Below are 26,117 nucleotides of genomic sequence, written 5' to 3' on the forward strand. Positions count from 1 at the left end.
CGGTCTCTTTAATCCACGACCATTGCCTCTGCCATGAGCAGTTCCTCATCAGCAATAACCTGGTCAAACTCGTCCATGTCACCGCCATGACCATTGGTGCCGTTCCGAGCTGGAGCCTCATTCACCTCACTGTGCATGTAATCGTGCATTGTTGCGTCTTCTCTTCCCATATCGCCTTCGCCTCGCCTCGCTTGTTGCTCTTTTTGGAAGTTTTCCAGCTCCTTTAGGTCCCAGCTGTCTTTACCTTTTGTCGAGCCGTCAGGTAGTTTCTGACCAGGCCCCAAAGGCTGAGCTATGCTTCTTAAGAACTTCTTTGCCATTCCCACAGCAGCATCGGTGCTCAATCCGGTCTGAGCATCAGTAATCTCTTCCGCGATCCATCGAGGCAACTGGGTCCGTTTCTTCTGAAATCGACGGTCGGCCAAAACCATTATACCATAATCGTCTTTCCCCCGCAAGACTCGCCCTAGGCATTGGGCGGCGTGTCGCATAGCGTCGAAAGACAGGAAGTCTTGTTCCTTGATTCTGTAGGTCTCTCGCAGAAACTCCAGGCGTGCCTTCAATATCCTTGACTCCGTGTACTGGAAAGGGGCGCCCATACACAGCACTGTACGCCCGTAGTGATGATCAAAGTCGATCCCTTCAGACACTTTGCCACGAGCGACACAGAGCAATATTGCGCCTTTACCATTTTCACATGCAGTGCGGTAGGTCTCCAACGCCAGACTAGTCTCTTGGGCGTCCGGCGTCTCCACCAGAATCAGCTTGTATGTCCAGATTTGATCTAGAATACCCATCCCCTGCCACATACTTATGATCATCTCCATGTAAAGATAGGAAGGAAAGAAGACAACGACGCCGTCCGGGGTGATCTTTGCAAATTCATACAACAAAGCGCCATAATTGCGTACCACGCCTGGATCTGACCGAGATTGGAAGCCAGACGTTATAGACTGTTGATCAGAACCACGTGTCACGATCATTGGCAGGAAAGATCGCCGTGCAAGTGACATTGGATATGACTCTTGTGTGACGGTGCTGAAGTTGAGCATCCTTGGGTACATCTCCAGGGGCGAAATGGTTCCAGAAGTAATGATGACGGATGAGAACCGTTCAAAGACAGGCTTGATCGCAATCGAGGCATCAAGACATGCGAAGTGCAAGATCGGGTTGGCGACCGTGGCTTGCTCGGTCTCGAAGGGCTCCAGTATTAGGAGGAATCCGGTTTCGTAGGTTGCAACAAGTGTGGCAAACGTCGCCACTTCTTGTAACGGCTGGTAGTCCTCGATATTCGTCAATTCCAAGGTGCGGACAAGAGATGTTAGACGTTCGGCACAAAACCGCAGTGGCTTGCGCTCGATAAACGTCAACTCTTTGAGATGTGCGAGAAATGAGGGAGCAGTTTCCTGAATGACGTATAGGACTTTCATTCGGGTCTTGAGGTACTCGATAAAGCGTTTGAGAAAAGCCACGAAATGCTCGGCTCGACGGATATTGCCAGGGACAGCTTCCTTCAGAAGATCGTCGGGCAAAGTAGGATTGGCCATGAAGGCATCCTCTGCTCGGGCTTCATCTGCTTCTCTCAAGCCTTCCACGAGCTTCTGGTATTCATTCTGAAGCTTTTCCTCGTCGGATGCCTTCATCTCCTCAATCTTCCGTTCCAAGTTGTTTGCTCCGCGAGTGGCCTTCCTCAGTGAGTCTTCGGTCAGATCAATGGACAGTGACTCAATACAGACGTTGTCGATGTTGTGGGCCTCATCGAAAACGACTATACAATCCTTGGATAGCTCTTTTGAGACACGTTCTGCAATTTTGGGGTCGAGAAGATAATGGTAGGAATAGATGATGACGTTGCAAAAGGGCATCATGCGCCGGGCTGAGAAGTATGGGCACTGCTTATGATCTTCACCATACCTTATAAGTTCATCAAGTGTGAATACTCCAGGAGGGACCAGGTTATGCGGCTCGAGGAGATCCAGATTATCGTGATAGACGCAGACCTCGACATCCTCTCCCCGCTCTTTTTTCTCTCTGACAAAGCCAGCTGTGAGACTCCGGCATCTTGCATCGACGACAGCACCACTCTTCTCCCGCTTGACGGAAGGATGTAGGCACAGATTTTTTCTGCTGGTCAAGCCCAAACCTCGAAAGTCCTCGACGATACCAAGTTCCTTAGCACGATATTTCATAAGTGCTCTCAGCTCAGCCAGTGCCTTCTCGATTTCCGACATGGTACGGGAGCAGTAGATCAGCTTGCGATGTTCGGGGTAGTGTTGTTGGTACGCCACAATGAGGGACAATAGCGAAACGGTCTTGCCGGTTCCTGAAGGCATTTCGAGCACGCAGTGACCCCCAGCATCAAGGGTCCTTTTGAGGTCGCACATGTACGCATATTGTTCGGGATAAATTCGAGGGTAAGGGAAGAGAACAGGCAGATCACTAGTACTCGTTAGATACACCGTATTGGTATTGCGGAAGAAGGAGACGACCGTACTCAATAAAGAACTTCATGTTGAGGGCGTGACCTGGATCGGCGAGCACCGCTCGGCGACGGTTTCTGTTGAGCGCCTCTATTGCGATCAGTCGAGTTGTGACATGTCAAAAGATCGAGAACCTTAGGGTAAGCGTGCCAGGTACTAAGCATGTAGGCAACAAGTAGGTGATACGGCGGCGGTGGTAGAGGTTCAGTCTACTTTTCCACCACAGGCGGCACACGCCCACCACTCTAGCACGCGTCTAGGCGCAGACCACAGGCAGCTCTGTGGCGCGGTCTTTGGGGCTGCGACGTCATATAACCAACATTCAAATTCGGAGTTTTCACTCGTCCACCCCACGAGGCTGCCCGCTTAAGTTCAAAGACTTTGCGTCGTTCATACTGTCAAGCACCGCAAGTTTCAGGAGGACGACCGCGGCAGCATGAGCAAGAAGTTCAAGTCACAGGCCTCCGCCTCGAGCGCTCGTGCTGCTTCTGCTGCCTTTGGATCGTCCTCGTCCCCCGCCTTCGGCTTCGGACCCGCGTCTCAGGGATTCCAGACTGCGGCCTCCTCGCTATCCTACGTCGCTGAACAACCAGATCTTAGCACTGTCTCAAATCCGAACCTGGTTGTCTCCCTTCGAAACCTTAGCAAGAAGGACAGCACTACAAAAGCCAAAGCACTTGAGGAGCTACAAGACTATGTAAGCTCGTTGACCTCGGGTGACAACGTTGATTCTGGCCTGCTGCAAGCATGGGTTCGTAATTCTCTTCTGTTCAGAGTTAGCAGAATACTAATTGTCCGAGAAGGTCAAGTTATACCCACGAACATCCATCGACAATGCACGCAGAGTCCGCCAACTCGCACATGCCCTACAAGGCTCCCTGACTGCTCTCTCCGGCAAGCGAATGGCACCTCATCTACCAAACGTGATCGGAGCATGGCTTTCTGGTTGTTATGATAATGACAGGTTGGTGGCTCGAACTTCGCAGGAATCGGTGGGAGTCGCATTTGCCACAGATGATAAGAGACGGGCGCTGTGGAAAGTCTACAGGAATGCCCTCCTTGACTACGCCAACGATGCCATCTTGGTTCAGACACCCAAAACCTTGAGCGATGAACGGTCAACCACGCCAGATGATTCAGAGGCAAAGTTTGTTCGAGTAGCTGGAAATGCTATGCAAATGCTCAGTCAGACTATCAAGATCAATTTCGTCCAGGGGTCGGGGGGCAGCAAGCCTGACATCTCTGAGAGTCTCGGAAGGATTGTGGTGGACAAGAGACTTTGGGAGTTCTCGTCTCATGAGGATCCTATTCTTCGGAGGGCTGTCTGTAACCTGGCAAGCATATGCGCAGATACCATCCCTGGACAGCTGGACTGGAAAATCATAAGTGCTTGCTTTGTTGGCAAAGCTCTGAACGGCAGCCAGCTGGGTTCGTCTCGTCAACTGTCAGAAACGCTTGTGGCTCTCACCTCAGTCCGGCCCGAGGTGTGGACCACAGATTATTCTTCCAAAACAGCGGCATCCAAAAGACTGTTCCAGTACCTGCGCAAAGGCTCACAGCGAGGTCCGGCGGATTTCTGGATTGATATCGCGTTGCTCCTCAAAAAGATTCCAGTCGAAGCCTGGAGCGCTGTCTCCGATGATGGCAAGGTCCATGTCAATGACACCACAACATTACTTGAGTCCTTGAGGACGGGCATAACCAGCAGTGACGAACCACGTCAAAATCTCCAAGCTGCCTGGTCCACTTATGTGGATCTCTCCTTCTGGGCGAGCCACCTGTTAGGAGATGATCAGTCCAGAGCGTCGCTACTGGAGGAGAATGTACTGCCTTTGGTTCGCCAATATGTTGTTCAAGATCCTAAGCAAAATACCTGGGACATTCCGCGTACATACAACGTCAAGATTACGGCTTCGATACTCATAAGCCTCCTCCGCTGTGATTACTACTCTTCGTTTGACAACGCTTGGGTCAATTACTGTGAGCAACTCAGTACTAGCATGAAGCTGTCTCTACCCGAGAGCTCGAAAGATTTCGTGAAATCACAGGACGAAGTGATTGCGCAAGCCAACCGGATGTTTCGCCTCAAGCCCCTTATTGTTGGTGCCGAATCTCTGTTGCCCACCGGGAAGGCGCATGCAGTGGACGTCATCCAAGAGTCGGATAACTCTTTGATCAATGCCGCTTTGCAGCTCCTGAAAGCGCGCAACGGCAAGCCATATGGAGCAGCCGCTGTCCTAGAGGCTGTCACTTCTTCTATGGAGACAATAACGTCCAATTCTCTGCGAGAATTTCTCGACTCAGATGCCATCGAACTCCTCGGTAGCCCATCCGCAGAGTACTTGTCCTTGATCCTGCTGCATTTCCATCGGAATCTGACACAAGCATTCACCAAGTTGATGGACGCAGAAAAGGGAGCCGGCGCCAAAGCACTTGCACGACTTCTGGGTCAAGCTACCGAAGATGATCTTTTGCAAAACCCTCACATCGAGCCATTCATCATCCGCCAGATATCGTCACAACTCGAAAACGGCTTTGCACAAGATAATGTGAGAAGTGTACTGATGAATGCCCAACTTGTTCGATCCAATTTGCACAAGAATTGCTGCCAGGCGATACTAATTCAGCTATCGCCGGGCGCCGATCCAGTGTCACAGCTCGCAGTTCTTCGCTTCCTGCTCAATATGTTCAGCGATCACCGATCCGCCTCTTCTCTCTTTTCTGAGGGTATAGGGAACATGATTCTCTCGAAGCTACTCGTTCTCTCCGATTCAGACAACGTGCAAATAGCCGAATTGGCAACCTCGCTTATAAACAACATCAAAACATTGCCTACCGGAGCATCATCCACAGTAGCTACTTCTGCTGCAGTCATTGCAGATCAACTCTCTGGGAGCGGCATCCCTCTTTCCATCTTTTCACTCATTGACCTTGCCAAGGACACTCTCAGAACCTCGCCATCCCTCGAATCTGGCGTGGTTGCCGCCCTCATCCCGTCTGCTAATCAGTGGAGTGACGCCCTCGCAGCTCATATAAGCGCTCCGCCACCTCTTTCACTCTCGATCACAAATCCTCTTCACGGACTCGTCTTTATGATTCGGCCAGTGGGTGCTGTCACAAACAAGAAGCAGATCAAAGACTCCGACGAATTTTCTCTCCTATTTCGACTGGTTCTCTACGTGACGAAGATGTTGCTTGACACCGATTTGTTGAGCTATCAATCAGAGGAACAACTTGAAACACTGTACACTTATTATCCCCTTGCTCTGCAATTCGTCAATCAGAAGTTGACCCTGGAGGCTGCAGGTGATCTCTGGCAGAACACGAGCGATGAGGTCACGGAAGAGGCTGCGGAATCCCTTGCGCAAGGAAATTCTTTGGTTCAAAAATGGGCGCGAGATGATAAGATGCTGAGAATCTGGATTGAAAAGATTCGTTCGACAAAGCTTTTAGACCCGCAGGCTTTCTACTACAGCTTGACGTTTACCGACGTGGGGTTACGTTCCATCGACGAACATGGCCTTGCATCAATCACGTCCACCCTCAAAGAGGAAATGAAGGACATGTACCGGTCGGAAGAGGTTGCGCGGTCAGCCAGTCTGATTTGCACTTGTCGGGACTACCTCATCAGCTCACCAGAAGGGCGCAAACTGCTCAATGAACTGATTGCCATGGGAACCGACTTGAAGCTTTCGTCCACAGTCGAAAGCGGCCTACAGGCACTGGTTCTACTAGACCTTCTCCTAAATGGACAGTCCGAATCATTGGAGATCATCCCTAGCCAACGACAGATCTTCCTGATGCAAACTCTTGAGCGTGTGGCTGGCGATGCATCTGCCGGTCTGGCCTGTCAAACGATGGCCATGAAACTTCTCGAACCGGTTGTTACAGCTACCAAAGACATCTATGGGGATCACTGGGGACGCATCCTGCAAAACCTGGTGTCTCTTTGGCGAGACGGCAGTGACTTGAACAACGATCTTCCTCTCCTACATGCATCACTTCGAGTATACGGACGACTGAGGGATCTTGCCAATGCTGAAGATGCGAATGAAGACCTTATTGAAGCCTGGAAAGCCTCACGACCGTCTCTGGAAGAGGGTTTGTTACACTGCCTGCACGGCTTCGATAGACCCAGCAACGAGATTAACCAACCCCGCCAGATTACAGCTGAACTGCTTCGACGACAACTCTCACATATCGACGTGCGGCCTGATAAAGATTTATACTCCTTCTTGTCGTCGCCGGAGGCGCCGGTACGGAGAGCTGCTTACGACCTTCTGCACCGATCAATCCCCTCTGAGCAGGAGCAGACGTCGTTAGACGTTGCCCTGGAGTCAAAAGTTGCTCATCTCCCGCCAGAACTCTTGGGGGTGCTATCGGACACTGCAAACCCCTCTGATCCAGGGGTCGCGGCCTCGCGGCAGATTTATTTGCTTTCCTGGCATTTGGTATTCGACCACTTTCCAACAGCTTCGTACAAGCTCCGTGATTATTATGTTACAGACATCAAAGAGAAAGCCATACTCGGAAGTCTTCTTGACTTACTTTGCGATATTTGCCGAATCACGAGTAGCCGCCCACTCGATGCGTCGAAGATCGACATTAAATCTTTTGAACTTGGGACCAGTGAAACAGATGAACAAGAGGAGCAGCATCTCGCTATGCACCTTTACTATTGTTGTCTATTATATCTTCCTGGGCCTACACGAAGTTGGTTCATTGAACAAAAGAATCGAATCAAGTCGCCGTTGGAAGCCTGGACCCAGAAATACTTCGCTCCAGCCTTGATATCGGCCGCGGCTGGAGCGGTCAGCGACTGGGTACGAACTCAGTCGCAAGACGAAGCCGATGCTCCGTTGACGGTCAAAACATCGTTGAGTGGCTCTGAAGTGGTGGCGTCGATTGCCGTAGATCCTGAGTCGCCGGCCATATCTTTGGCGATATCGCTACCGAAAACCTATCCTCTGGATTCCCCAACCGTGTCTTCGCGCACTCGAGTGGGTGTCTCAGAGAAGAACTGGCAGTCTTGGTTGCGAACCTTTCAAATTATCATATTCAGCACCGGCAGCATTGTAGAAGGCCTCGTTGCCTTCCGGCGCAATGTCCAGGGCGCGCTGAAGGGGCAGAGTGAATGTGCCATCTGTTATTCGATCATCGGGACGGATATGCAAACGCCTAACAAACGATGTGGAACCTGTCGTAACACCTTCCATGGAGCTTGTCTCTTCCGATGGTTCAAGAGTTCCAATAGCTCCAGTTGTCCTCTATGTCGCAACAACTTCAACTACGCCTAGCTAGCAGACGCGGCGGATTTTATGAAGCCTGAGAGCAGCCAGTGGACTGAGTCGCCCCGCTGTCCCATCGAACGTATCCTGTTGCACCAGATGTTTCTGCGCAGCGACCTGGGTGTAGTCGTAGAGTCCGCTGGGGGCCCAGGATCTGCGGCTCTGGGTGCTCAAATTCAAAATTCAATTTTGGTTGTCTTCGTTTTCACCGTGGAGAGTACGTCCGGACTGCGTGCTCCAAGGGGACTAACACTCTTCAGGGCCCTTTACAAAGAGTTGTTGGGGCAGGCTCATCATACGCAAACCGTGATTGAACCCAGGATGACAACACCTAGTCTACAGATACTTTCACTATCACTCCAGAACCTTAGATCAGGTGGTGTTCCAACTGATTGGCGCTGTTATTTCAGCGCCAAACGTTGGTATAATCCGATTAGTTGCCGGAATGGCTTCAAACACCCCAATTCAATAGAATTGCATTTACCGGACCAGGTTCAATAGGTGAATTGCCGTTTGCAGCTGTCCTACTCGTATGGCGCCTTTAGGTTCTCATTTACGAAGAGCGTCACGGCGCCCAAGTCTAGCTGAAAACGTCGGCAAAACTTCCGGTTTGGTTTTGTACCAGGTAGTATTATTATGAAGGTGAATGCTCATTACCTAGTAGGTAGTACTTCTACTCGGTTCGCGTCGACGCCCTCCCACCTTCATAGGTAATTTCCCCCCATCAGAAACGGCCATTCCCGTCTCGCTGGGTGCAACGAACCCAGCTTTGTTGTGCGAACATGTCCGCGCCAGCAATCCCGAATCTGAACTCTCTTCGCAGAGGAGGCCAACGCGGACGAGGGAGGAGTCGAGCGGACCACGGTGGACATGCCGCTGTCGCGCAAGGGTCGAGCCGCAACCAGCATCATCACGATGAAATTGTACAAAGCACTGATAACGACGCCGCGACTTCTCGACAAAGTGCTGTAGATGCCGGTTACCTCGAGGACCCATTCTCTGCGCTGTTGCACACTGGAGGTCCCGTGTCAAGAAGATTGCCGCTTATGAATAGAGGTAGGTCTCCGTCTGTGAAGATGGTTCAAGTCCTCAATTTACCGGCCGCAGGGACTTACGTCAGGACGACTTGCATTGACCGCATCGTCGATACATTCCTATCTTCTGCGGGGGAAGGGCGCAAGCAGATCATCTCGCTGGGCGCCGGCAGTGACACGAGATATTTTCGCTTAAGGCAGAAACGTCGGAAACGTGACGTGATTTACCACGAACTCGACTTCGAAGCCAACACAAGGCGAAAGATCATTCAACTGCGCAGCCCAAGTTTCGAAGCAGCCGCAAAGCAATTTGCTGAGGTAGATATGCGAGGAGCAGACGTCCAGGTTTCCAATGACGCGGCTGGCTTGGTGTCCCCTGACTACGTAATTCACCCTCAAGATCTCCGACACCTCCCACACAAGGAAGCTTTCTTGACCGGCATGGACATGACCCTCCCCACGTTGATAATCTCCGAGTGCTGTCTTGTGTACCTACCACCTGATGGCGCTGACGCGGTTTTGCATTACTTCTCAAAGCTGTTTCCGAAAACGACACCTCTAGCAATCGCCATCTATGAGCCTATCCGTCCCTACGACTCGTTCGGCAAGACCATGGTAAGCAACTTGATGAGTCGAGGGATACAGCTGCAGACTCTGGAGAAGTATGCTGGTCTGGAAGAGCAGAGAAGCCGGTTGAGGTCACATGGGTTTGGTGATGACGGAGAAAGCTCTCCCCAAGGTGCAGAGGCGGCTGACATAGACTTCATCTGGCAAACATGGATAGCCCCAGAGGAGAAGGAACGCGTTGACGGGTTGGAGTGGATGGATGAGGTGGAGGAATTTGTGCTTCTTGCCAAACACTATTGTATCTGTTGGGGGTGGAAAGGCTTTGGAGAAGGTTCACGCTGGAAGGATTTACCCAGTCCGACGTCTTGAGTGACTGTTTATTAGATATCATCCGTGCTAGGTCGCTCCACTGTTGTGACGGACTGATATCATGATATCGACGACCAGCTGGTGCTAGTACGCAGAAGAGAGTACCTACGAGGTAGAGTTCCCCCGTTTAAGGGGGGCGCCAAAGGGTATATCACGTGCTCCGCCCAAGTGCTACCTAGGTACTTACACATCCAAACGGTGGCGGTGGCCTTGGCCTTGGCCTCGCCTTCGCCTTTCTCACTCGGACCTGTTTCACTTGTCCAACAGGTGTTGAATACCAAAACAATGCAAAATTCGTCGATATTTTTGAGATCGACACATCATCTCGTCAGACTCAATAGCCCCATTGAACTGATGGACAGCGTGCGGTGCCTCAAACCCCATGAGAATTGCATGATTCACGCTCGTGCCTCTGTCAGTGGCTGGACAGACAGTCGTGGCGCACTTCGCTCCAATTTTAATCCCCGCCCAGAAACCAGCGAGCCAGCAACCAAAACAGTCAGTGTTTCTGTGCTGGGGTACTTATCAACCCTGCGGGTCAATGAATCTCTGCAGAAACTTTGGGAGCAAAGCCAAACGGTGCCTAGTTCAGAGGTTTCAGCTGTTGGTTCCAACGAGGTTCCAAGAAATGACGCAAGCTTTCCTCGACTGGTCTCGTCCCTGAGCAAAGACCTTGTTGCAAAACCTGGACCGAGGAGACAGCGTCCAAGCTGGAATTGATCAGAAAACAACGAGATTGCCAGCCAACATTCCTGGCGAAAAGATGTCACATCGCACAGCAACGAGGGCATAGGCGAAATGTGCCTCTGGTGATTACCCCGTGACGATTCGATAAGGCAGATCACACACGACCATTCACCTCAAGTCGGAGGATTTCTGATTCGCGCTGCGAGATTGACAATGCTCCAAAGTGGACTGGGGGGACGCGATGGCAGGGTTGGCGCCCTGACCTTTCCCCATTCACAAAACAAACAGCAGCTAATGTGGGCCTTCTCCAAACTATCTGGACCTGTCCAGTGGGCCAGCAATGCGCCAGCCTTGCATGGTTGCAGAGTGGCTCTGCCCCGGTCTAGCCCATCGTCGCGGGCAATTTGCCCTTCTGGAGCTTGATCTGCATCTCATTTACCGCTTCGCCATAGCTTGGATTTCTTCTTTTTGTGTATTGTGTCTTTCGCTCTCCTTCTGTTTCTGTGCTCGTCGTCGCCGGGGTCGTTGTTCGTCGTCTTTCGCTGTCGCGCGCTCTGCGAGCACCCACGTTCCTTACCAAAACAACTGACCCTAGTCCTTCATTTACGACTCGTTATCGGCGTTGGCAAAAACCCCCCAAGTGTCGCCAGGCGATGCTGATGCGAAAACAATTATAACAGAGAATCTCGCCGAACGCGAAGCATCATGCGCAAACGGACAATTACCTCGAGCGCAAGCGCTCTACTACTTCTCATCGCTTCTCTCGTCAGCGCAAAACACAACGGGATCCACGAACACCTCGAGGCCCTTCACAAACGACATCGCGCAAACCGCGACCTGGCCGCTAGGTCAACGGCTGAGGATGGAGAGCAAGGGGTGGAAGTAAGATCGATTCCAGAAAGTCAAACCTCTGCAAGCAGTTTGGAGAAGCGACAGGCGCAATGTGCTTTTCCCACAGATGCTGGTCTGGTCGCAGTCACCCCAGGAGATGAGAATGGCGGATGGGCCATGAGCCCAAATCAGCAATGTACACCAGGAACCTATTGCCCTTACGCTTGTCCAGCCGGTCAAGTGTCTATGCAATGGGATCCCAGCGCGACTTCTTACACATACCCTCAGTCAATGGTTAGTTTCCGTATATCAGCATGACCATGCGAATTGTGCTGACCATATTCAGAACGGTGGATTGTACTGCGATGAGAATGGCAACATACAGAAGCCATTTCCCAGTAAGCCATACTGCCAGTCCACCAATACCAACATCGGCGTCCAAAACAATGCTGGTAGCGTTGTGGCATTCTGCCAGACTGTCCTTCCGGGAAATGAAGCCATGTTGATTCCCACGTCCGTCACCGATTTCGCGACCCTCGCAGTACCCGGTCCCAGCTACTGGTGCGAAACTGCAGCGCACTATTACATCAATCCTCCTGGTATCGGCACTGATCAAGCTTGCGTATGGGGAACCAGTGCTAATCCTTACGGTAATTGGTCTCCCTACGTTGCCGGGGCCAATGTGGATAACTCGGGGAACACGTTCATCAAGCTCGGGTGGAATCCTATCTATCTTGAGCCGGCCACACCTTTCCGCAATCAAATGCCAACTTGGGGTGTCAAAATTGACTGTCCCAATGGCGGATGCTCAGGGCTACCATGCGCAATCGATCCATCCCAAAATACGGTCAATCAAATGGTTGGAGATTCGAGCATCGGAGCAGGAGGTGGAGCCTTTTGCGTGGTGACCGTCGCGCAGGGCTCGACCGCCAACTTTGTGGTCTTCAATGCCGGTGGTGATACCAGCGATAGCGGCAGCAGTAGCGGTTCCAGTTCGTCAACTACGTCGTCCAGTGCCAACAATGCCGGACAGTTCTTTCAAACCACCAGCTCTTGGCAATCACCTACAGCTTCTCAGTCGTCCTCTGAGTCACCTTCTAGCAAAGCAACAACCACTTCAATCGAATCATCTACAGAGTCCTGGACTTACCCATCGGTCGTATCGACAAGTTCTGTTCCTACGGTATCGGCTTGGACTGGGCCGACCACATCAACCGGTTACTCCTACGCACTGCCAACTCACTCGCCATATTACTCGTTGTTCAACCATACCACGTATACGCCTCCCACAGAAGGAGTTACCTCAGCAGCCGTCGAAACAACCGCCGAAGCCACAGCAACCCCATCCGGGCCAGCCTCGTCTACGGTTGCGCCGCTCTTGCCTGCCACCGGTGGCTCCTCGACGGTCCAACTCTCTCTTGTCAGCCTCTTCTCGGCCTTGGCAGTCTATGCAGCTGTCATGATATGACAGCCACATGCTCTCCAATATTCTGTGGCATGGTATTGCAAATCAAAAAGAGCTCCGGGCAATCCTATGGGACTTGAACATTAGCGCAGCTGGTCTTGCAGACCTGATTCCGACCATTGGCTCGGCTGGACGATTTGACCACATCCATTCACTTCTTCCTGGATATTTTCGATTGCAAGTTTGCTGCTATTTTTTTGGCACAAGGAGAATATACTTTCATGTCCATATCATTCTGGTAATGCCGGCAAGGGGCACGCAGCTGCGTCAACCCACGTATTCGCATTCGGATCCGCCACCTGCTCGTCCGGGAGATTTTTTGTTGATAGTTCCGCATTCTCAGAATGTCTACGGTTTGGAGACCCTGTTTTTAACGATGCCCACGTCTGTTTGTTACACAAGTTCATGTTGGGACAGCAAGTACCGAGGGTGGGCTTTGAGGACGAGGGTTGATCGTTTGAGATTAGCACTTCGGCGGTTGGGAGAAAGCAAACGTTGTAACGTTTGGCTGTGTTGGACTGGGGAAGTACATAGTTGATTTTAATCAGATCTGTTCATATACATCTTCCTCGCCAACGAAAATCCTAATAGCATGTACCGTTGGTGCACAAGGTAGGGCTGTAAGACCCTTCCTCAGGGCAATGGAGGAATATTGTCGTCTAACCGGATTGTCCTGTCGCGCATTCGAGGTAATACAAGATCGGGACTCCGTAATACGAGCATTGCGGGTTCCCGGAGGGGGGAAGGAAGATGTTCTGTTTACGATACCGAGTTCGTTCCCAGCCAAGGCGTACAGGTTTTGGTGGTGACCCTTTTGCATGCTTAGCCTCTGACGATGCTGTCTGGAATGGGTGGAGGAGGAAATAGAGAAATATGGAGGTGTTACACTTATGTTGGCTACTTTCCACGCGGATTCGAATTTTGCTATCAATTTGGTAGACTTAAATCTTATAGCCATATCATGGACAGCTGCAGGTGACTGTGTCGTTCAACAAAAGTCTTCCAATTAGCCACATTCTCCTCCAAACGCAGAGAGATCAAAGTCGAGGTACGAGCCTTTCTTTTCGCCCTTGGGAATCAAATTGATTGTGCTATATGTCCATATTCCTGGTCTCCATTGCTAATGCTCAACGTTCCGCTATATTCCAAGAAGATTGGATGCAACATATTTCAAAGCCTCCCAGCTTCTATCGTATTCTTGTGCTAGGCTATATGTATATCTTTCAGGACCAGAAACCCAAAGTGTTAGAAAACCAAAGTGTTTGAGAACTAGAGGCCGGCCAAGCCGTTCGTCAAAGGAAGATCCACACAGTCGCTGATCGCGCCTCCGGTAATAGACGACTCGAGAGTCGCGTTACCCAACGTGTCCAGTCCCGCATCGAAGTCCTGGACAAGGAAGACTTTACTCGGGGTAGTACCATCCGCGTAGTTGCACAAAACGGTCCAGTACTCGTTGCCTTGGGTGTCCATGGCGACGAAAACGCTGTCGAGTGCCCCGTCGTTGGTGCCGTCGTCGACGAGGAAAGGCACCAATCCAACAATCTCTGAGGAGATGGGAATGTGTTCGGAGTCACCCAGGCGGAGGCGCGAGACACCGTAGTTGGTCATCTCAGTCGAGTAGTAAAATAGGGTGCGACCCTCACTATCGCCGACAACAACTTCGTCAAAGACCTGGAACAAAGCACTGCCAAAGGTCTCAGAGTCGATGTCCTGGATGCGAACGTTCCCGTCTTCGTCAGCCGCAATGTTGTATTGAAGTTCCGTATCGGAGATGATGGTGTAGTTGTATTCCGGGCCGGATTGGTCTGAATCATTGAGGTCTAGCGGTGTCGTGAAGTTGGACGATGTGTCATTCAAGTAAGCCGACACCACGGAGGGGAAGTCGTATTCGTCTTCGTCGTCCACGCCGTCGCCGTCGCCGTCGACGTCAACATCGATGTCTGGGAACGGACCGGTGCCGTCTGCGTACTGGGATAGCGTCAGCAGCGAATCGCTGTCGTAGTCGTAGGTGCCATCGGTAACAGTTGTATTGTCAGATTGACGCTTCGTGAATCCCGATAGAGTCAAGCATTTGGTAGCCAAGTTGAGCTTGTACGGGTCGAGCAGCGCTTTGTCCTTGGTCTTGTACTTCTCCTTGCCGAAGAGTTTAGCCACCGCGTTTGCCTTGAGGTCGTGTTGCAGGTTGATGTAAAAATTGATGCCATTGCAGGTCTTGTTAGTCGAAGCGCCGTTGGTGGCTCCATTGGCGGTGGAGTTGACGCCACCAGAAAGCGTACCATTCGAGAGACTAACTTCGGCTTGGAACGTCGCACCGGCGTGCAGTGAGGGGACACTGGTGACGGCCACTTCGGCAGTGAACTTGGAGTTGGCGATATCCAGACCAAAGGCCAGACCGATTGGAAGCGCGACGTACGTGTCCACGATGATCTCGCCCTTGGCTTGGAAGGTCGGCTCGAATTGTGGTTGCCAGGTCGGGGTCTGTGAGTTGCCTGAGTTTACCAGATCTATGACGGCACGGGCATTGGCAACTTTGACTGTGCCTCCCACGAGGATTTGGCCCGTAGCATTGAAGGTGAAACCCGCTTCAGCATCGAGGGTGATGTATGGTCCAATGGTGATGATGTTAGGAACTGACAGACCCGGGATACCTTGAGTGAAAAGTCGCACGCTCTTCTTGTCAGCGTAGCTGACCTCGGCCGCCACGCCCAAGTTAACGCCTGCCTGGAGGCTTCCTAACATCTCAAGTTGGCCCATGGTCAGGCCCTTGGTGATGTGGAAGGCCGCGCGACCAGCCACCTTCAAAGTTCCCGTGACACCACAGGAGACACAGTAGACATGGAAGTTGTTGTTCTCCCAGATCTTGATAGCATTGAGTGGTTTTTCGTTGGCATCCTTGAAGAAGTCTTGCTGGACGTATTTTACTTGAGTAGCGTTGGGGATGGTGAAGGTCTTGTTCAATTGGTATTCGTGAGGGCTGCCATCGACCCATGATTTGATGTCAGACGCCTTGGAGACTACCTTTTTGGCAAAGCCGACGATTTTGTCCTTTAGAGACGGCTTCTTCTGGGTCCCTTTATCTTTTGATGCCTATCTCGATTGTTAGTCTGGGAATGTACTTGTCCTGGTACTTCTGTATCGTGAACTTACAGCCGCGCCCTTCTTGCGGATATCTGAGACGACAGCGTTACTTCGACTCCTAGGAGTAGTGGTGGTGGCGCGTTTTCTAAGGGACCTCTTCTTGGAGTCTTGGTCAAAATAACCGCCGTCGTCCGTGTCGATATCGACGTCGGAGTCGCTGTTGTCATCATCGCCGTCGTCACTGAAAATGCCATCGTCGTCGTCATCGTAGTCGTCATCATCGTCATAATCAGCCCAGTTATAGTCGTCGAGACCGCCGGCAAAGTCAGTCAGGTCTTGCTGGAAGTCCGCTTGCTCCCACATGATGTATCCCAGGGCATCATCAAGCTGTTGATCGAATGTATCGCTGTCGTCGGTACCTGTGGGCAGGGATGTTGCCGCAGCGCTTGTAGTTGAAGTTGCACCAGAACCGGGGTATCCCTTGCTGGTTGTTGAGTAGCCTCCACCAGAACCTGCATAGGACACTGTGGTTGACACACTTCCAGCCGCTCTAGTCGAGGATGATTGTTGATATGTGCCCCATTCAAGGTCGAAACTCTCAGCAACATAGTCGAGATCCACGGCCTTCACGTTACAAGCGGCAGTAGATGTAGCAGAGTCAAAGCTCACCGACGAAGTCAGATAATACACATAGTGGCCGTCATCAGAACCCTCGGTCGTAGCCAGGACAAACCAAGTGCCGTCAGCAGGCCACGAGTTAGTTGCGTAGTTGTAGGCTTGTTGAGAGGAAAAGACGACGGTCAATGACGAACCAGACAAGGTGGCTGTCACAAAGGCCGAATGATCAAGCACGACGGTGGGATACTGGAAAGTAGTCCCAGCCGAGACGTAGAGAGAACCGGACGAGATGCCGGAGTTGGGAGCTCCTTGGGCAAAGAATAAATTCTTTGCGCTGCCTGGCTTCAAGTGCGAGAGATCTTGGTCGTTGTGCGAGGGTAGGAAGCCAGGGGTCAGGGTGTGGATCGGGGCCGCAGCCGAAACGATTGCTGGACTGCCGCCAGAGTTTCCAGAGGAAGACGACCAACCTCCAGAGGAGGAGCTTCCACCATACGAGGAACCGCCAAACGAGGAGCCTCCGCTTGTTGAGCCACCCGACGAGCTACCAGAAGAACCTCCCGAGGATGAGCTGCCAGGAGAGGAACCGCCTGAGCCTGAGGGCCCGCTGCTAGCCCAATCGCCCCAACCATCTGATCCCGTATTGCTTCCGGAGTGGCTTGAGGAAGAGCCATCTTCATGAGGGAGCCAGTCTGCCCACTGCCCGACCAACGTAGAGTGCGTAGAAGTCTTGCTCAATGAAGTGGTGGTGGTGGTAGAAGCAGTGGTAGTAGTGATCGTGGATGTGGTCTTTCTGGTAGAATCAGTCCAGTCTCCCCATGAAGGGTCGGTCTTAGCTGAGGTGGTTGGTATCGCAGAGGTTGTCGTCGTCGTGCTTGGTGTTGTCCATTCGTCCCAACCAGCTGGTGAAGCAGCTGCCAGTGAGAGAGTAAGGGCAGAAACAAGGAGGTATGCAGCCATTTTGATTTTTAGAGTATAATTAGGCTTAAACAACGATAAAGAAAGAGAGTGGACGACCCGAACGGATCAGTAATGAGTGACTGAAAACAGCAGCAAAAAACCGAAAGAAACAGCACAAATGAAGGACTGGACTGGTTAGGAGTGCTCACCAACAACGCTTACCATCATGGGGGGCGTATATATTATATACTCGTACATATCTCCAGGTTGAACTGAATTGGAGTCTGGATGGTCATGTTTCTCTTCCCCATCTCACGCGGTCGCTACGACCGGGACAGTTTCAATTTTACTCCTTCAAGGCCGGATTCGGATGCCAAGCTGGACCTCAGGTGAAGTCGATGAAGCCGCAAAACGCCATATTCTACCCTGTACCAGCGGTAGACATGCAAACAAGCGCCTGGAAAAGCTTTCGCCGAGATTGAGCATGGGATTCGCTTGATTGCACGTGGCGACGGGGGTCCTCACTTTCGGCCTTACCGAGTTGTGCTGTCCAGCTAATCCAGCGAGCCAACAGATTCAGTCATTATATACCGGACAGACGTTGGGAGTGGACGAAAACTGGTATGCCTTCCAGAACGGGAAGTGCTAGCGCCTATGCCTGACACAACGGGCTGTACCGAGCTGTAGGAATAGTGGATGGGGAGTGAACTAGCAAAAGGAGATTGAAGAAGTAGCCTTGTGCTCCGGTCGTGGGCAATGGCCGGTTCCTCGCGAGTCCAACGATTGGTCTCAGTTTTGACCTCCTGAATCCTCGAGTTGAGTCGAGACCGCGGACGGAGTGGGCCGTCATAAGACCAGACTCACGCCGCCGATGTTGTCCAAGGGCTTTCCGCAGCATTTGGCGTCATCAGAAATGGCAGGCCGTGATATCTGGAGTCACTTCATTCAACACCTGCCATGACTCCGGCGAGCTGGCTGGAGAGAATCCTGAACGATGGAGAGGGCCGCGCCACAAGGCCGTGGAAAAATGACTCAAGTTCTCCTTGAGGTCAAAAAAGGCCAACTCACGTGACTGGGTAGTCTTGGCTCTCTTAGCTTGAAACTCTTAAGCGTTCTTGGCACTCTTGGCACTCTTGGCACTCGGGATCTGTACCTCGTCGAGGCGGCGAATACAGTCCCACACCTAAATCGGACGGACGTTCAGCGCCGCCACCGTGCATCGTGTGAATCAGAAGGACCGTCAACTCCTTACTCGCATACCCGTCCTTCGGTTGCAGTAATGCAGGGGAAAAGGGTACTCGGCACTGCCGGCAACAACGTCCTGACCTATGATTGTGGTAGAATAGCAGGGCGGCAAGGCAGCAATAGATCTACGGCAAATTTGATATTCCCTTTTGGGTACGTTTCGAAACATACTGTTAGACATCATACGCCATATCTCGGCTAGGGGAAGGACTTTTTATGACCGTGACCTTCAGATTCCATGCTTGCTAAACCTATGAGTGCACGGTCGAGATTGACGCAATGTCCCAATCTTCGTCGAGACCATTCTCAATCCCCGAGCCAAGTCATCAGAATAGCACATGGGTCATATAGGCACTCCAAGTGCTAAGGCGCGGCTTCAACATAGGAGCTGTATCTCAAGAAAGCCCGCTACACCGTCTATTCAAAGTATCAAGGTGGACCCGGACCAAGGTACAGAAGCATGAAAAACAAAAGAACAAAGGAGTAAACCAAACAAAATCAAGAGACGCATCTACTGGGTCACACCACTCACAGGGACGCTGCTGTTTTTAGTGGGGTTGGCGCAGCCCTAAGTCATTGCTTTTTCTTGAGCAAGATCAAGGAGAAGCCGGTCGGCGACCAGATCTGGACCACCCGGTACTCTTTTGCTTTGGCCTTCGTGTTTATCTCTGGCAGCCAGTATATCACATGCACTGGCCACAGGCATGGCGCACACTTCGACGTAGCAGAAAGGGGACCTCGGTTTCGGCAATCGATGCAATGCTCCTCTCCGGAAGCTCACTGTTGAGTTTCCTGTCTCTTCCTCTCTCTCAATGGAAATCAACCGTGGGTACAGGCCTCATGGCAGCTTGCATCTGGCTTATGCCTGTTACAGCACTTGTGGCGCCGACAGCGCTCACTGTGGGAACGACCATGAGGAACGCTACCAGAAACAGCTGCATTGTACCGACACTAGACTAGGTCGTCTTCGGGACTCCAACGTCCTTACTGATGCTCGTTCCTTGTTGGTCACAGACGATTCAGATTTGTACTTCCATCCTTCGACGAGTAGTGAAAGACGCACGGCCGCAGTGTTGGAAAATGGTCGTCGGGTTGACTGGAGGTCGCCATGTGGACCGAACTGCACCAACGAGATCGAGGATCCATTCATCGGCCCTTCCTGGCAGTGCACACAAGTGGAGGACGTTGACGATCCATGAGCGCCTTGGAAGCCTAATTCTCTGGCTCACCCTGCTGCTGGAGTGAGTACGGAAATTGTTCAAACATTACTGACGGAGTACAACTCGATCGAACTTCTCTACAGTTCTGTCTACTATGGCGGACTGAATGCATCGACGAACCAGTTCTGGGGGAGTCACTGCCGACTTCGCTCAAGGTCTCGGACCCATCTGGCGGCATCTTGGGGAGGTCGCCGAGGGACATACTTGACGTCCAGGTATACTACACCCAGGTCGTCAATTCCTCATGTACAAAGCAAGTGAGCTATATTTGACGGACTTCAAACCAACACTTTGTACAAAAATGAACCCCCCCCCCCGACCCTCCAGGTCTCTTCGGATGGCTAAACCAACGCAGCTACACCGTCCACAACGAGTACCTGCAAAGCCTGCCGATTGCACTCCGAGACATCGTCAGCATGTATACAGCCATGATCAGTACGCTGCGCGATATGAGCTCGTGACCAACGCCATGGTTGGTCCCGTTCCATTTCTCATCACCAACTTCCCCATCAATATGACCTATGCGGTCGAGACACCGTATATCCTCCGCCGGGACCTTGGCTCCTGGCTGCAGGAGCTCTCGCATAACCTCACGATATCCCTAGTGTCCAATCCCTCCCTCCTCGTCATAACTTCCACTACCGTGCCATGCAATGGAATCCTCACCAAGACGGTTTGAAAAGCTGACTAGCTGCGCATTCTTGCGGCATACAGCACTGGCCTGGGAGTAACACTTGTCTGCTTGGTTGTTGGTGCCCGCGCTCGCGTAGTCAACTGTGTAGCTCACGATACATCGTACGCACGACGAGGATTGAGGAGTTAAACAGCCTTATCGACTCAGATAATATCGGAGGTTTACCTTTGTTAACGCGTGCACTGCAGGGAAGCAGAGGCTGAAGACCCCAGACAGTAGGCCGCTCGACCTTGGAGATGAGAATACCACAAGGATAAGGAGTCGGTTTGTATTAGAGGATTAATGCTCGCATACTTGTCTTTGCTTCGCCAAGATGGTGAGCTCGTATTTCTAGCGTCGACACTCCCCAGGTGTGGCTGTGTGGCTCCCCCTCCATAGTCCCTGGTGATCTTCCGTCCACCCCCCACCTTCAGCCTGGACAGCACCACTCACCCACCACTCTCACCCGCGCACGACCACCTACCTCTATTGTTACTACTTTTCACTGTCCAGAACTATATGATACCGAGCCGTTGACCCTTATCACTGATTTGACCTTCTACTCCTCCTCATCCGAGTCCCAGCCAGTATCCCGATCGGCCCGAAAACCATCGCCAAAGAGAGCCAGGTCGTGCAGCCAGGTCACGATGCCAGCGGCATCTCCTCAAACAGTGAGTCTCTGCACAGACCTGAACTACATCGATTCCAGGACACAAATCTAGAAGTTCAATGTGGCACCGATCGCGTGCAGGATCTGTTTCACTCTTCGGCCCCAGTTGCGCGTCCTATCTCCTCTCCTATCACACCAAAGTCCCAACCGTACCTAGGTATCTAATCCACTCTGCATAGATAAAACTAAAATCGACTCTTCGCCTCCTCATCCCTCGTCTCCGCAATGCACAGAAGAAAGACACCGCCATCTCCGTGTCAGCGCGCCGCGAAATGGCCGAACTGCTTGCTCAATCCAGGGAAGCGTCCGCCCGCATACGCGTCGAGAATATTATCCACACCGACATCACCGTGGAGCTGATGGAGATCCTGGAACTCTACGCCGAACTCCTCCTTGCCAGGGCAGGCCTGTTGGATGTCCGAGACAAGAACATCAAGGAAGGCACAGCGCAGGCGGGCGATGATACCGGTTTGGAAGAGGCGGCAGCGAGCATTATATACTCTGCGCCGCGGTTGCCCCGGGATGTGCGGGAGCTGGGCATCGTGCGAAGCATGCTGATCGAGCGGTTCGGCAAGGACTTTGCGATTCGCGCGAACGAGAATGAAGACAACTGTGTGCCCGCTCGAGTGGTAGATAAGTTAAAAGTCGATCCACCAAGTGCGAAACTGGTGCAGGCATATTTGGAGGAGATTGCAAGGACTTATGGAGTGGACTGGCCTCCGCAAAGGGAAGAAGAGCAGGTCGAGGCACTGAGTAAGGAAGTCGATGGTGAGAATGCTGGAGATGATGACGGCGAGGGCGGTGGTATGAAAGAGCCACCTTTGCTTGCGGACGGGGCATCAACAAACCCAGCGACACCATCACGGCCGAACAAGATCGACATTACGGGGTCTTTACAGAATGCGACACCGCCTTCGAGCTTGGAGCCTGGAGGTGCAAAAAGCCCTGTCTCGATAGCTCCTCCTGGCGCGACATCTGACAATCTCAGCCCAAGGGTCAAATTGCCCGGCGGAGGGGAGATCAGAAAGGGCTTCAACAATGCGAAATCCACACCACCCACGGGGACTGCAAAGGGGAAGAGCCCAGGTGCAGGTGGAGGGGCCGGAGGGGTGCCTGGAAATGTTCCGACCGTAGACGATTTGGCAAAGAGGTTTTCGGCGCTCAAGAGATGAATATGGATCTTAAGCAGGAAACGAACCTGCAGATCGGCCATCTGCTACGCAGAACAGTTGAGAATCTGATGCATTGAGGATTTCTTCCTTTTACCGCAGAGTCGTCACAGATTGTACGATTGCTGTGGCATCACCTCTGCCATTGGCAACTGTCCGCTGTCCAGCCCCATCTACACGATCTTGTTTCCTTTTGACTCCGTGGGAGATCTCGTCGGTAGGGCGATATACTCTTCTTTTTGGACGCACTTTCTCACGCAACGTGCGTTGATCGTTTTCTCTTCCTCCACCAAGGGTTGAGTTCCCCAACACCGCCGTGTGCTTGGTGAAATTGTGCAACCAGGTATTTGCATGATATACGTCCGCTTGACTTGTATGGATGTGCGCCGAAACATAACCCGCCGTAGATGCGTGACTTGGGAAGCCGCACTACTTCCCCGATTATAGAATTTCATCAGGCATTGCTGATACGTGGTAGGTGTGATCCAAATTCAATATAGCACATGAAATGCTCAAGCTTTGGGCGCATGTACTGACCATCCGCGTTCAGGATCGCACCTGAGAGTTGCCGGTGTAGCGTTAGGTAAGATCCAAGGGAGCAGTCGGGAAGTGCTTCGCAGTATTTTGATATATTCCTCGTGTCCGTGTCTCGGTGGTTTTGCCTTCTACTTTTCCCTTCGTCACTCCAGTTTATCCAAATGCTCCAATCTCGTCAAGACGACCTGTTTGCTCGTCTCCTCGATCTCGCCGGCCAAGAAGACTTCGTCAAGAATGGCGTAGACCTTGTAAAAGTTGAAGACGAGATCCAATTCGCAGACATTGCCGAAAAACTGGTCGAGCACCTCGACGAAGAAGTGGATGGCTTCGAGGTAGGCGAGCTCGTTGTCGTTGGCGTCGACGCAGACACAGAAGAACAAGCCCGCGTACCGACGGTACACGATCTTTGTCGAGGACAGGTTCTGACGGACCAGGGGTTGGGCGTGGGATGTGGAGGCGGACGAGGAGGGCGCGGATCGGAACTCGACGAAGTTGGATTGGTATTTCTGGTCACGGGGAGCAATAAGCCGGTGGACCTGGGGAAACAGTCGAATAGTCAGTATGAAATGTCCTTGAAGAGTAGTGGAAGCCAATCTCAAGTGGGTGAGTCGTTGCAGTGAACATAACGTCTTACCTCGCCCTTCAGTTTCACTTTCTCTTCGTCAGTGTAGGGGGCATACCACTTGGCCAGCCTCGTTTTGCCCTGACGATTCTGGACAAGAATGAAGGAGAGCACCATGATGGAACCTGGCAGATGCAAACCACTTCGGCAAACAACGATTGAAGATCAATGAATGATGGCCACGCATGGGGCGTTGTCACTTTGCCATGTCCCCGAGTTGGCTCGGTGCCGAGTCCGGCGTGAGATTGGACTTTCCCGTTTTAGTGACAGTCAACAACGTCCCAGTCTTCTCCTTCGATCAGCACCACAGACCATCAAGCCTTCATGACTGAATGATTGCACCGTGTTTCCTTACGCTCACGTCTGCAGAGCCAGATCTCCAGTCTATAGACTTTTTCATCACCGCTCGCTAGATCACATACTTTCAGGAAGTGCAGGTCATGGCGTGCAGAGAGATAGCCATAGAATGGAGTGTCATTGCGATGCTCCAGAAGGGACCGTTGACACTCATTTCGTTTTCTTCCAGAACTTGACGTTGTGAAATGTGAACAAACGAGGCTTCATACGTGTGTGAGTATATATATTCCTCCTTCCCCTTGATCTTGCGATCCTTTGGTTTTCCATAACCGGTCCTATATCGACATATCAATCTACGATTTAGACAATACTTCCAGTTCTCAGTCGTGTTCTTACATCGACGAGTCCAAATCCATAGAGGAGCGCATTGCATCCGACCTCAACATGTTCAAGACTCTCCAAGCAACTGTGCATGAGATACTTGAGGTTGGCGAAGAAAACCAAAGTCGTGGACGTTCCAAACGCAGGCCCGTCGATGCGGGCTCCGCAGGTCCCCATACCGGATCTGATTCCTTGTCGCAAGCTTCAGCCACAGCGAACAGCGACAGTGTTGTGCATTTGCGAGGTGGAGCTACCCGAGAAGGTTGGGAGAGGTCCGATGGGTGGTGTAGGTGCTGCGTCGTGATGTGAAGCAAACGTTGCTGGCATAATATGAACTTCGTCGGAGGGCTGTTGCTGTATCTAAGTCATACATAGCATCTGTCTCTTGAGATCCTCGAGGTAAATAGCAAATTGGGCCTTTTGTCTCTGCTTGCTGCTTGCGGCGTCTCTTACTGGTCATTGTCAAGAGCATCAAGTTTCTGGAAGCCCAATAGGGTAAACAGTAAACCGACCGAAAAGGATGGCTGTGTACCTAGGTGCTATAACCCTGTGTGATTGTACATTGCGACTGCCAGTGATCCGCATTCGGTGTATGCCAGCATAGAGGACTCCTCCAACGCCAGGACTATGATCTCGCACCTACATGTATGGAAGGCCAAACCCCGTGATATCTGAAAGTGCCTGAAGCGACGACTGCACCCCTATCTCCCTTTATCTTACCCGAACACTTGATTCATGGCCTTGTGCGCCAACTCGACCCCCACGAATGTGGCTGCATTCGCTGGTATGGCTCTGGCCAATGCTGGTCCGAAACCTGGGAAGAAAGCTTTGATGCCACCGCTTCTGTATACCTGCGAAATAACACCACTGATGGTTGGCTTTCCCTCCGCGGTCTGTATCCTGCTTTTGATCGTGTCGACAGGGAACACGGGTATCCACATGGCCACACCTGCAGAAGCTCCAGCAGTCATGACAGCAGGCAGACTTAATTCCCCTGTCGCGTTGCCCTCGGCATCCTTGGGGGAGAGGCTGCGTTTGACGTACTCATAGACTGCGAAGTACGCGGCTGAACCGGGCCCATCGCGAGCAAGAGTCATCGCGGAACCCCTGAACACGGATCTTATACCCCCTTCATTATACAGCTGTCTGACGACGTCCAGTCCGCCAGAGTATTTGGGTTTCTCTCCCGGCGCGAGCTGTTTCTGACCCTGAATCTGTAGGAGGACTTTAACACGCTCAAACGGCGCGGTGATGAGGGTCATGGGTATAGCTGAAAAGAACCCGGCGGCGGAGATTTGCCCGATGGAGTATTGAGGCGTGTTGTTTTTGACAGGCACCGTAGTGAACGAGTCCACGAGCCTTTTCCCCATATCGTAACCCCAGAAGCTGACGGCGAACATGGGCGTAACGCCCACCAGAGGAGCCGAGACACCTGCATAGAGGCCTCTCGCTAGCCCCTCGCGAGCGACGGTCTTCTTCACAACATCGATCGCGCCCGAATAAACTCCCTTCTCAGCGGTCTGTAGGCGAACTTTCACCAAGTCGAAAGGGTGCCCGACTATGACCGCGCACACGCCACCTACTCCGCCAGCGGCGAGAGACCGGAGACCAGAGACGGCGCCCTTGGCGGTCTCTTTGACTTGCTCTTTGACTTCCTCGGAGGAGGGGAGTTGTTCTATTGACGAGGGCATCGTGGCTGGGGCCATTGAGGAAGCACGAGGTTGGAAAGGTGGGCAGGCAGTCCACGCAGGGATGTCGGCGAGTTACCCAGTGATTCAAAGCTCGAGTCTTCGTCTGTGTAATATTCTTGCTATGATGCCGTGCAAAGGGACGGGCGGACGGAGCGAGGAGGCGATCGACGGCGAGCCTAGAGGCTTGTCGGAGGGGCAGGTGCAGACGCGTCAGGGCGGAGGGACTCGTATTCATCTACGTGATATCATGGTAGAGTATCGGGGTCCAAGGTCCAAGGGCTGTTCACTGAAGCTCAAG

At 52.1% G+C, this 26,117-nt stretch overlaps 8 protein-coding genes across 8 annotated transcripts; 4 read left to right on the forward strand and 4 right to left on the reverse strand.

Annotated features, from left to right (window-relative positions):
- Window positions 1-8: 8 nt before the first annotated feature.
- Z520_04231 (DNA repair helicase rad15) lies at window positions 9-2,511 on the reverse strand (the record flags this gene model as incomplete). The annotated part of the gene is made up of 2 exons (XM_016774741.1): window positions 9-2,439; window positions 2,495-2,511. The coding sequence occupies 2 exons, from the start codon at window positions 2,509-2,511 to the stop codon at window positions 9-11; spliced, it is 2,448 nt and encodes an 815-aa protein (XP_016633721.1).
- A 405-nt stretch (window positions 2,512-2,916) lies between these two features.
- Window positions 2,917-7,777, forward strand: Z520_04232 (uncharacterized protein; the record flags this gene model as incomplete). Its single annotated transcript, XM_016774742.1, has 2 exons — window positions 2,917-3,231; window positions 3,284-7,777. 2 exons carry the CDS (start codon window positions 2,917-2,919, stop codon window positions 7,775-7,777), a joined length of 4,809 nt encoding a protein of 1,602 aa, XP_016633722.1.
- A 773-nt stretch (window positions 7,778-8,550) lies between these two features.
- On the forward strand, window positions 8,551-9,738 carry Z520_04233 (uncharacterized protein; the record flags this gene model as incomplete). The annotated part of the gene is made up of 1 exon (XM_016774743.1): window positions 8,551-9,738. The coding sequence occupies one exon, from the start codon at window positions 8,551-8,553 to the stop codon at window positions 9,736-9,738; it is 1,188 nt and encodes a 395-aa protein (XP_016633723.1).
- A 1,392-nt stretch (window positions 9,739-11,130) lies between these two features.
- On the forward strand, window positions 11,131-12,724 carry Z520_04234 (uncharacterized protein; the record flags this gene model as incomplete). Its single annotated transcript, XM_016774744.1, has 2 exons — window positions 11,131-11,550; window positions 11,603-12,724. 2 exons carry the CDS (start codon window positions 11,131-11,133, stop codon window positions 12,722-12,724), a joined length of 1,542 nt encoding a protein of 513 aa, XP_016633724.1.
- Window positions 12,725-13,990: 1,266 nt separating this feature from the next.
- Window positions 13,991-17,374, reverse strand: Z520_04235 (uncharacterized protein; the record flags this gene model as incomplete). Its single annotated transcript, XM_016774745.1, has 2 exons — window positions 13,991-15,808; window positions 15,869-17,374. The coding sequence occupies 2 exons, from the start codon at window positions 17,372-17,374 to the stop codon at window positions 13,991-13,993; spliced, it is 3,324 nt and encodes a 1,107-aa protein (XP_016633725.1).
- Window positions 17,375-21,099: 3,725 nt separating this feature from the next.
- On the forward strand, window positions 21,100-22,294 carry Z520_04236 (uncharacterized protein; the record flags this gene model as incomplete). Its single annotated transcript, XM_016774746.1, has 2 exons — window positions 21,100-21,123; window positions 21,302-22,294. 2 exons carry the CDS (start codon window positions 21,100-21,102, stop codon window positions 22,292-22,294), a joined length of 1,017 nt encoding a protein of 338 aa, XP_016633726.1.
- A 677-nt stretch (window positions 22,295-22,971) lies between these two features.
- Window positions 22,972-23,567, reverse strand: Z520_04237 (uncharacterized protein; the record flags this gene model as incomplete). The annotated part of the gene is made up of 2 exons (XM_016774747.1): window positions 22,972-23,364; window positions 23,463-23,567. 2 exons carry the CDS (start codon window positions 23,565-23,567, stop codon window positions 22,972-22,974), a joined length of 498 nt encoding a protein of 165 aa, XP_016633727.1.
- A 1,277-nt stretch (window positions 23,568-24,844) lies between these two features.
- On the reverse strand, window positions 24,845-25,834 carry Z520_04238 (uncharacterized protein; the record flags this gene model as incomplete). Its single annotated transcript, XM_016774748.1, has 1 exon — window positions 24,845-25,834. The coding sequence occupies one exon, from the start codon at window positions 25,832-25,834 to the stop codon at window positions 24,845-24,847; it is 990 nt and encodes a 329-aa protein (XP_016633728.1).
- Window positions 25,835-26,117: the final 283 nt, after the last annotated feature.

Source organism: Fonsecaea multimorphosa (genome assembly GCF_000836435.1).
Source record: "Fonsecaea multimorphosa CBS 102226 unplaced genomic scaffold supercont1.7, whole genome shotgun sequence".
NCBI classification, from domain to species: domain Eukaryota; kingdom Fungi; phylum Ascomycota; class Eurotiomycetes; order Chaetothyriales; family Herpotrichiellaceae; genus Fonsecaea; species Fonsecaea multimorphosa.